Source organism: Dicentrarchus labrax, unplaced genomic scaffold, assembly GCF_905237075.1.
Source record: "Dicentrarchus labrax unplaced genomic scaffold, dlabrax2021, whole genome shotgun sequence".
Lineage (NCBI taxonomy): Eukaryota > Metazoa > Chordata > Actinopteri > Moronidae > Dicentrarchus > Dicentrarchus labrax.
The window spans coordinates 14,748,929-14,758,809 of record NW_026136724.1 but is presented as its reverse complement, the minus strand read 5'-3'; the positions used below and the strand labels follow the sequence as shown (position 1 = coordinate 14,758,809).

Sequence of the window (9,881 nt, the reverse complement as noted above, 5' to 3'; positions counted from 1 at the left end):
CAGAAAGAGGTATATTCATGTTTAAGGTTTTGATTTCACATAAGTTGTCCAAACAAGTTATGTTAAAAAATGTTTACTTTGTTTTAAATATATGGTGTAACTAATTGAAGTAATGCTATATATTGGCTAATTTTCACAAATTATTATTATTTTTTTAAACAAATACATTTACCCCATCATCCTTAAAGGTCCAATAATATTTAGGATGATGTATTGGGATAAATGGAATATAATATACAAAGGTATGTTTCCATAATCCAATAATCCATTTTTATAATCATAAAAATATAAGAATTGTGTGTTTTTGTTACCAATGAGCTGCTTTTATCTACAGAGAGAGTGGGTCCTCTTCTACAGAGTCCGCTGTGTTGAAACCGCCACGTTTCTTCCCACTGCAGCTCAGAACGGACAAACCAAACACTTGCTCTATGTAGGGCCTTTTTGTGCTTTTTGCAAGTTTCATTGCCACCATAGTTTCTCCTACACACTTGTAAGGCAAGCAGTATTCAGTTGGTTGCAATCTAGAACTTCACCACTAGATGTCACTCAAGCCTACACAATTTTGTCCTCATCATTCCTCCCCTGAAGCATTATTACTTTTTCCACAAGATTTTAAGAATAAAAATGATAAACCAAATAAGACAAAGTTTTAGTGAGTTTTTTAGTGATTCTATTTAATATTGATAAGATGTCACACGCAAAAATCGAACACACAAGCTGGTAGGATGCAAAATATTATTAAATCTTCAATGTTCTCCTTTATAGACCAGAACTATACATTAACCCCTAGACCCTTTTCACATCTGGACTTGACAAAGCATGAAAACCACAGGCGGAATTAATAATATTAATAATGGCCTCATTTCATTTAGGTGAGCCAGTTCCAGAGTTAGAGTGCTTTGTCAGGGTGCTCTGGTATTGTATTGTATTGTCACCCACTGTTATGTCTTACTGGGACACTTAATGGAATGGAGCCATTGTTAATATTACTAGTAAAAATTGTGCTTATCAACATTCAACATTTTAACATTTCTTCTGTGAAAAGAGTCTTCGGAGAGGTTACATTACAAAACGTGGGCATGTGATGATATATGGAAAGTAACTTGAAAGGTGGTACCACTTCTACGTTGATTCACTGATGAGCAGGCTGACTCATTATGTAAATGTTTGTCAATTTAAACTCTAAGAAGGTTTTTGTTAAGCTATGATGCAATACTAAATATGATTATGACGAATCCTAAGTAATGGACAGCGTCACCAAATTGTGGTGATTTAATCATACCAGAGATAATCTTGCATCAGATGAAAGCATTTTGTATTTCTTTTGATTTTTCTGTTCTGCTGCTGCTCAGTTGTTCTTGGCAGCTTGCAGATATGAGTAACTGTGTGAGTGGGAAGCAGCGCATTGCTTAAAAAGAACCTTAATACTCAGGGGAGCTTCTCTAAATATTTGAAGGTTAAATACCTTGATATGTTTATTTATATCATGACTCTTTAAATGATTTGACATTAAATCCCTAACTTGTAATGACTACTATTAACTGTGTGTGGCAGAGAGATACAGGCAGACTGGGTACCCTTTATCAATGGAAAAAAACATGTTCACATTGTACATAAACAGAGGAAATTGTTGAATTTTTCCATAGGATACATGCATGGCTAACCCGTCAGTGAGGCATCCGTTGGGTCAAGAGCTGACTAGGTGACTGGCATTATATCATGGGTGAAGGAAAACCCATTATAAAATGTCTCACTAAAGTGTTGGGCCATCACAAGCTGCCAGAATACCTTCAGTGCTCCTTGGCATAAATTCTTTTTCTGTCTGGTTAAATTCTCCGCTGTCTGTAGATCTGCCAGAGCAGTTGTTGAGCAGTTGTCACGAAGCACAGAGTTTGTATCAGCATCTCTGCATGTAGAAAATATGTCAGTTTAAAGTAGAAGAAGTTATTTTAACAGTATAGTGAAAGTTTTCTAGGTTTATTCTTGTATTTAATTATATTTCTAATCAAGTTCTAATGCTGCAAATAACCCCCCCTTCCTACATTCCACCACCTCTGTCCATGCGTATGTGTACATGCTACAAATTATAGTGGCTTATGCACATATAAACATATGTAATAAGCCATGTATGGCCTTCTGGCTGTCACATCAGATGTCAACCCTGGCAGAGTTGAATGACTTGCAGGGTGGACATTTTGGCTCACTATAGCGTTTGTGATGATGCTTTAGTATGTTTGGATGATCAGTGGTTGCGGAGGGGATCTGTCAACAACTAAGCCTTATCCCACTAATATATTTCGATATTATTGTAACAGATGCTTTCACCATATTAAGCTATGGCAATTCAAATACACTGCCTAATACCAGAACATCTTCACTTTCTTATTAGTCTGTTCCCATCTTATGGAACTTATGGACTTATTTTTATTTATTTATCATTTTCATTTTAATAAAATAGTCATTTTCATTAGTGTTTCATCAGCTACTCACTTACTTAACCAGTTTTAGGAGAGAAGCAGGCATCATGATATCACTGCAGAAAAAACAAACAAAAATATAACTTACATTCAATTATGAATGAAACAGACAGAAGAAAACAATGACAAAATAAAATGTTTTTATTTAAAAGAAGTGGTTGTGCACTAGCACTCATAGCTACTTTTGTATAAAAGTAAAAAAAAAAAAATTAAAGTAGGAGACGTTTTCATAAATGATAATAAAAAAATTGCACGAAAGCTAATCATACGTGGGCGTGACTTACGCGCATGCGCCCCGATACAGACCGTCAGTACATTAAATTAAAATTGCCAAACTGTGTTCCTGTTAAATTCCTGGTAAAATCTGTCATTGTCTTTGCGACAGACTGTGCGTTTACCTACAGTAAAGTTCGTTATTGAACAGCTGGTAAAGATTAACTCGGATTTGCCACAAACTATTTTGGTGATTGTCGTACAACCTTACACACTCTTTGGCTAATGCGCATCATAGGACCACACCACAACTTTACACCACCACTGTAGAGGAACGCGCACTGGATCTTCAATGTTCCGTGGACGTTATTATTAAGAAGGCGGTTTAAGCAACTGTTAGAGCTTAGCTGGGTAATGTAGTTCAATTAAAGCGCAGCGCGCAAAGTTTTGGGTCAAAATAAACCGACAATCCTCTTCAACAACAAACCTAACGGTACTTGAGAAAGCAGGAATATCGCCGGCCAGTTTGTTGTTTTGTGTCATTTAGCTTGTTTAAAGTCATTTGTTTGTGTGTTTGAGTTACAGTGCGCAGCAAATACTATATCCTGCAAGGAGTGACGCCAATTTTCACATACATTTTGTAGATTTGTATCAGAATCAAGAGGAAAGATCTCCGCCGTGGGCATGCTATTTCACCTGTGTTATGAGAAGATACGATGAATAAACAGATTTTAAGATAATATCAAAATCAAAGGATTTTCTCTTCAAAAAATGATGTAATTAGTTCAGAACGATGGTAGAGAATAAATGCGGGGATGTGGAATAGGCAGTAAGCGTAAATACAGGCAATCTATGCAGCATATAATGTGTACTTAAACAAGTCAATAATCCAATTTTGAGTCTTTAAATATTTAAAAAATAAAATAACTGGAACATTCCAAATAACCTTAAGGACACATTATTTTGCGTGTTTTAAAAAAAAACAAGCATTTAAGACTCAGTTAAAACTGAATTGTATGTTAAGATAATGATTTATATTTTCTTGCCTACTGCTGAAATCGGCCCATTTAGTCACGGATATGAAAATGCACAGGTAGGAGATCTATTAATAATAAAGGACTGAAAGACGCGTCTGTGTTCACGGGAGGGAAGAACATTGACTAAAGTCAAAATCAAAATCAAAAACCTAGACAATACATAAACCTCATGACCATGCGGAGAAAACTGCTGGACAAGCGACCATGTAGGCAGCTCCGTTGCGCACACAGCACCTCGGCGCGCTTTGGAGAGGTTTTGGTAACCTTTTTACGCGGATGAATTACCCACATTTCTCAACGCTTCAAGGCGCATTTAAGCACCGACATATGTGTTTTATGCACAAAACAAACACATAGGATGTGCTAGTAAAATGTCCACTTATTTTGTGGCACGATTTAGCCACTTAAGATGCCACCGCCTCGTTTGGCGAGCCCAGATTAAAATTTACGCACCACGAATATGTGGCACTGTCTTAAACAACACAATCTAAGTACTTTAATCAACCTCGTTTGGCACACACTGTACGTGCAATAAAGTACTATAAATCAATGACCACATCAACTGCCCGGTAATAAATAAAAAGGCTTGCCTTATTTGTCCTTTGTCTCGGTTGGCAAGGAGATGATGGTGTCCAAAAATGGCTGTCCTCTATCTAACCTGGCTGATTGTACACAGAGAGTATTATTGTCCTCTAACTCATGGTTAATGTATAATTTGGGCCATATGGCATTTTAAAATCTGAGCCTTTATTTCGGTGGCACTTCGATCTGTGTGGACCCAACTAATGATATTCAATTAGTCATTAAACAGGCCAAAAGACGAGCCTTGTGTGGGTTTTCACATAGGCTAATATTTGCTCGTCAAATATTTCCCTTTGAAACGTTTACAACGCATTTTTATCTGCTGGCTGCCCAAGGAACATCTGTGAGGGTTATTTTAGCCTCCCTCTTCTGGATAAACGAGGTCCCCCAATTGGCCCTTTCCTTGCGCCCATATACGAGTCTATTTGTTCACGTTTTGAAAGAAAATGTAATAAAGAGAGACTGGGTGATGGATTTATGATTTATCAAAAGCACTTTACCATATGGCAGTCGTCATTGGCGCAGATTTCCAAATGTTTGTTTTATGAAAGGAGACCAGAGATCCTTTTAATCTGAGCCACTTAACCTGGGGAAGGATGCTCAAGTCACGTGACCACACGTCTGGAAACATACCAGTGTTGATCATTTAGTTTCTTTGGAAGAATTTGTACGATCATTTTAGCGGGATAACGTGCACCGAAGCAGAAGGTTTAAGGACTGAATTGTGTTGCACTAAAGAAAAATGGCTCGTCTGATACTGTAGAAACTGTATGCAGCCACTGCGCAAAAGGAAAGCAGTCTGAATTCCCAAACTTGAATATTACCATATTTTTTCACTGATAACAGAAGTACACAGACATTCTGAATCAGAAAAACTGAATTTATAAGAATCCAGAGGTAGAAATATTTTGTTTTTGGGGGTCGATTAAATGTGGTAGCCAGGAAATCTAGTAAACTCTTATTTAGGGACTAAAACGTAAAATAAGTGTTACTTTGATGTAGGAATCTTTGGAGGACTCCTACAGAATCAGGCATTTGACCATGACTCAATCGATCTACCTTCCTCTGGATATTGCTTAAATCAAAATGGACTGGACACTTTTCTTGTTTTTGAAAATCCCTTAAAGAAATGAAAATACAAGTGGAATGAAAAGCAGAACGTTATTATATGTCTTCTGCAGCCTAAAGACACTTCGGCAGCACAGACCCACCAATCTGAGGCCCATTTTAGGTCTATAATGCCCACATTCACTTCCAGGCAATATTGACATTTCAGGTAACAGGCCACCACGTCATGTTGAGGTCCGCAGGCCTATAAATGTCTGCTGAAAGGGCGTGATTCCTCTCACTGTCATTCACCAGAGATACTCGGAGTTACCTGGACGATTTATTTTTTTCTCCACAGGCGACGTGGTGTCGTTGCACATTTCGCATCTTGAGCTGCTTTTTTTTTCTGGGAACATTATTTTGTTTTTGTGATCAGTTTTCATCACCAAGGCTGAGAGCAAGCAGGGATGTGCGGAGCAAACGTTGATCTGCCAAATAAAGGTTATTATTTTTACCCTTTTATTAAACTATATTTTTAGGCTAGTATTACATTGTAAGACACCTAATTAAACAGCCTGGTGAGACTTTGCAATGCAATAAGATATGAACTTTAGTAAATGTAATTAACTGTTGCTATGTTTTCAAAAGGGATAAGCTATTTAAACCATTTAATTTAAAAGACAGATTTAAATGTGTTATAATAAGGTGGTGGAAGTGTCAATCAGCTTGGTGGGATGTTTCTCAACGGCAGACCTCTGCCAGAATCCAAGAGGAGGAAAATGATCGAACTGGCCTCGGAGGGAGTCCGTCCAAGCCAGATCTCCAGGATCCTCCGGGTACGCAAAACCCTTTTCTTTTTTTTTTTTTTTTTGCACAATTAACCACATTTAGGCAAGACACGTTGGTTGTTATTGTTGGTTATTCTCACCAACAGGCCAGATGTAGCAAATAAAAACATCACTTCATATGTTCAGAATCTTAGCAAGTTGAACTCACTGCGTATTTCAGGTGTCCAACGGGTGCGTCAGTAAGATCCTGAGCCGCTACCGCCGCACTGGACTCCTGGAGCCCAAGACCATTGGAGGGAGCCGACCTCGGCTTCTCACCCCCGGTGTAATCTCCACAATCATCCAGTGCAAAAGGGAAAATCCAACCATTTTCGCTTGGGAAATTCGAAAACGGCTTGCAGCAGCACGAATATGCAAGGCCTCCAAAGTTCCCAGCGTAAGTGAAATTCCAGTTTTGTTTCCATGAAACTGAAAATGTTCCAGCGTTTGATGATGCTTTTTTTTTTTTTTTTTTTTTGCACACTGTGTTCTGCAAGGTGTCGTCTATCAATCGGATTTTAAGAAAGATCCACTTGGACCATGGGCCGATGTGCATGGAGATCAATGCGCACATCAGGACTGAGCAAGGTAAATCGCCTGTGGAGGTCATTGGATTGCTGAAAATAAGTGAAAGAAGTTATAACTGCCAATTTATGGTCATTATAAGGGACATATAGTTCCCCAAATAACCTAATCTGATGGTTTTAATACCAGTTTATATAATTTTGCATGTGAATTTGCACACAAATAAACTGTAATTCAAAATTTGGGTGATAAACAAAATGTAGATATGAGTTCAAGTAGGTCTGACCAGCATAACAAGCTTGTGTGTGTGTGTGTGTGTGTGTGTGTGTGTGTGTGTGTGTGTGTGCATTGTACAGATTTGGATTCTCTGATTCAAGAAGAAGTGAATAAAAGAAAGATTTTTGAGACAGTGTGCAGTAATGACCAGAAACCTAAAGGTGTCCAGCACCGAAACCGCACCACCTTCACCCCAGAGCAGAGCACAGCACTTGAGCAAGGTAGACTTCAAATCTTTAAAAATGCATCCATGCATGTTTCAGACTAACCCAATTCTTTCTATTTTTTTCCACTCAGAAAAGCACTTAAACACATGTTTCTATCTCCCACTCAGAATTCTCTCAGAGCCAGTATGCAGATATGTACACGAGGGAGAAGCTGTCAGCTGAGATCAAACTTCCAGAGGACACCATCAAGGTAGACTCATCATTTTCAGCCATCAAAATGCTCAGAATCACACATTCAGTCGTTCTGCTATTGAGATGATTATCTGTCTCTCAAAGGTCTGGTTTTCAAATAGACGGGCTAAATGGAGGAGGGAAGCCAAACACAGGAGTAGCACACAGAGTAAGTGTATTTGTTTGTGTGTGTGTGTGTGTGTATTTGGATTCAAGTGTTCAAGTTGAGGCATACACAGATTTGGCGAAATACTATATCTCAACCTTGACTAAATAAATTAAACTGAAGAAAAAGGCAGAAGCTCTTCAGCACATGTCCGTTCACACCTGACAGTTATTTGACAAAATGTATTTCTCCACACCTACAGACCTTCAAAAGCAAAGAGATCTTGTTCCTGTGAATCCACCAATGCCGCACACCTTCACATCTCAACAGGTACAGTGTGAATTAGCACTTTGTGAGACAAACTTTAAAGCCCCTGAAAACCTTTTGAAACAGAACACTTTTGGTTGTTTCAAGTGAGATATTACTTTTTCTCTCTCTCTGTGCTCTTCTCACTGGTTAGACATGGACGATGAAAAAGGCGATATGACATATTTTCATGCGCCAATCAGCATTTAGCAACATTTGAATGCAGTTGGTGGGTTGTTTGGTCAATCAAATCTGATCAAACCGCACCCACGCAGTACTGGTGAAGCAGATTAGCTTACTTTTTGACTGTTAAACTAATTATTAATAAATAATACCTTTAGAAGATACTTTTTTAAGGCAGAAACATATAGTCACATTTGGAATATCTGTGTTGATTTGAAGGCAACAGGAGTGTCCAGAGTCCGCTGTGAAAACTCAGATGCCTCCCCTACATACAACACAGTTGCTAGGAAGTTGCAAAATGGCTACTTCTTCCCTTCAGAAACAGGTACGATCCTGCAAAATTAAATCAGTGGGTCAAGTTTTTGTTTTGTTTTATTGTCTAGATTTTAAAATGATTAAAATGTAGCTTAGTCACATTGAAGGTAGTAGTGAGTCTATATGCTGTATGTGTAAATGTAAGTGCAGCTACAATGTGTAATGTAAAAGTTTGAGAAAGAAAACTCATTATTCTATTCCTTCAATCGGATATACAGGTATGGGGAATTCTGAACATCTGGCATCCATCTCAGTCCCACCCTCATTCCTCCATCAGTCTAATAACACGATGGCGCAGACCATGACAGACAGGACTCCACTGGATCTCCACAGAGATAGATTCACATTCCCACTGGTTCACCATCACGCCGATGCAAGGACATCCCTCCCTTTGGCAACTGAGACAATAAGAACAGACCGCCCTGTGACTCAGTGCTGGAACCAGCAGGATATTTCTTTTACTTGGAGCCAGTTTCCAACAGATGAGAGGTTTCTGTTTGCACAGCAGCCCTGGGATGTGAATCGATACCTGGACTAAATGTGTGATCACAGTCATAACATTTGTGTTTGATGTGCAGGGTTGAAAATGCATGTAATTCTCACTGCATCAGTTTCTAGACTGGAGGGACACATTCTAACCACCAGAGGGCGACAGAGAACTGGAGTTACAGTCTTGTCCTTTACCCTCACGCTGCAGATTCACTCATCACCTTTCCTTTCTTATGCTTGAATTGCCATTAAAAAAGGAGAAACATAGAAAGATCTGAAAGTATGTTTATAAATTCAAAGTCCTTGTCGTAATTTTTTGATTGGCTACATCATAAAATCTTATTGTATTTTAAATGAATCCACTAAACTGACCTGTAAAGAAGAGAACATGAATGCAACTGTATAACACATAAAGTGCTGAATAAAGCTGGACAGATAATATGATAATACATAAAAAAGGTGGTAATCAGTTTTATTTATGAGAGTTTCCATGAAATAAGTTGCTATATGCCGATGTGTTATTAGGCCAACAGGTTCTGTTTGAAAGGGTGTAGATTTTAGAGGGTACGTTTAGTCCTAATAGAGAACAATAAAAGAGAAATATTTGGGTATAAGAGCATAACTTTAACTGGATTCTCTACAGTATATCTGGTCAGTTATGTACTATGATTGTAACATAAATCATAGCTCCATGGATCATTTAAGGTTACCACTAGATAATATGGATGTTATCTCTTTTATAGTCTTGGGCTTGCTGTTTGCTTAAATGCAGAAGGAGGTTCAGGCGTTCTTCCAAAAATTTCTTTCCTTGGGAGGCCAGTGGGAAAATCTATAAAAGTATAGCTTCAAAAAGTCTAAACATGACCTGATATCTGCTCCGCTCGGTATCAGTTTTTATGACTGCAACAGGGCAGAGGCATTGAGTTCCTTTATATCCCTTTACTACAGTGAAGAGACGGTAAGACTCGGAGTTTCTCGATAATTGGTCAACGGGGGAAAGGTTGGGATCAGAAGGCAAACAGCTTGGCCAGCAGCATGGAAGTCGCCTACTGGCAAAATGACCTGTCGGAATTTACTGCTATGAAGCCAGATAGGCAAAT

At 38.4% G+C, this 9,881-nt stretch overlaps 1 protein-coding gene across 3 annotated transcripts; it reads left to right on the top strand.

Annotated features, from left to right (window-relative positions):
* The first annotated feature begins 5,767 nt into the window (after positions 1 to 5,767).
* Positions 5,768 to 9,203, top strand: pax4 (paired box 4). Of its 3 annotated transcripts, none has more exons than XM_051392465.1 (10): positions 5,768 to 5,857; positions 6,062 to 6,192; positions 6,365 to 6,580; positions 6,681 to 6,771; positions 7,065 to 7,205; positions 7,319 to 7,401; positions 7,488 to 7,551; positions 7,751 to 7,818; positions 8,197 to 8,302; positions 8,511 to 9,203. In XM_051392465.1, the coding sequence occupies exons 1-10, from the start codon at positions 5,824 to 5,826 to the stop codon at positions 8,828 to 8,830; spliced, it is 1,254 nt and encodes a 417-aa protein (XP_051248425.1). In that variant the 5' UTR covers positions 5,768 to 5,823; the 3' UTR covers positions 8,831 to 9,203. The 3 variants fall into 3 exon arrangements, with proteins under 3 accessions (XP_051248425.1, XP_051248428.1, XP_051248427.1); XM_051392467.1 differs by having other exon boundaries at positions 5,779 to 5,857; positions 6,108 to 6,192; XM_051392468.1 differs by lacking the exons at positions 8,197 to 8,302; positions 8,511 to 9,203 and adding an exon at positions 7,949 to 8,028.
* The last annotated feature ends 678 nt before the right edge of the window (positions 9,204 to 9,881 follow it).

Coding starts and splice junctions, on each gene's coding strand:
- pax4 (XM_051392465.1), top strand. CDS start 5,824: ATGTGCGGAGCAAACGTTGATCTGCCAAATAAAG. Junction 6,581..6,680: donor AGGCCTCCAAAGTTCCCAGC/GTAAGTGAAATT, acceptor GTGTTCTGCAAG/GTGTCGTCTATCAATCGGAT. Junction 8,303..8,510: donor CTTCTTCCCTTCAGAAACAG/GTACGATCCTGC, acceptor TCGGATATACAG/GTATGGGGAATTCTGAACAT.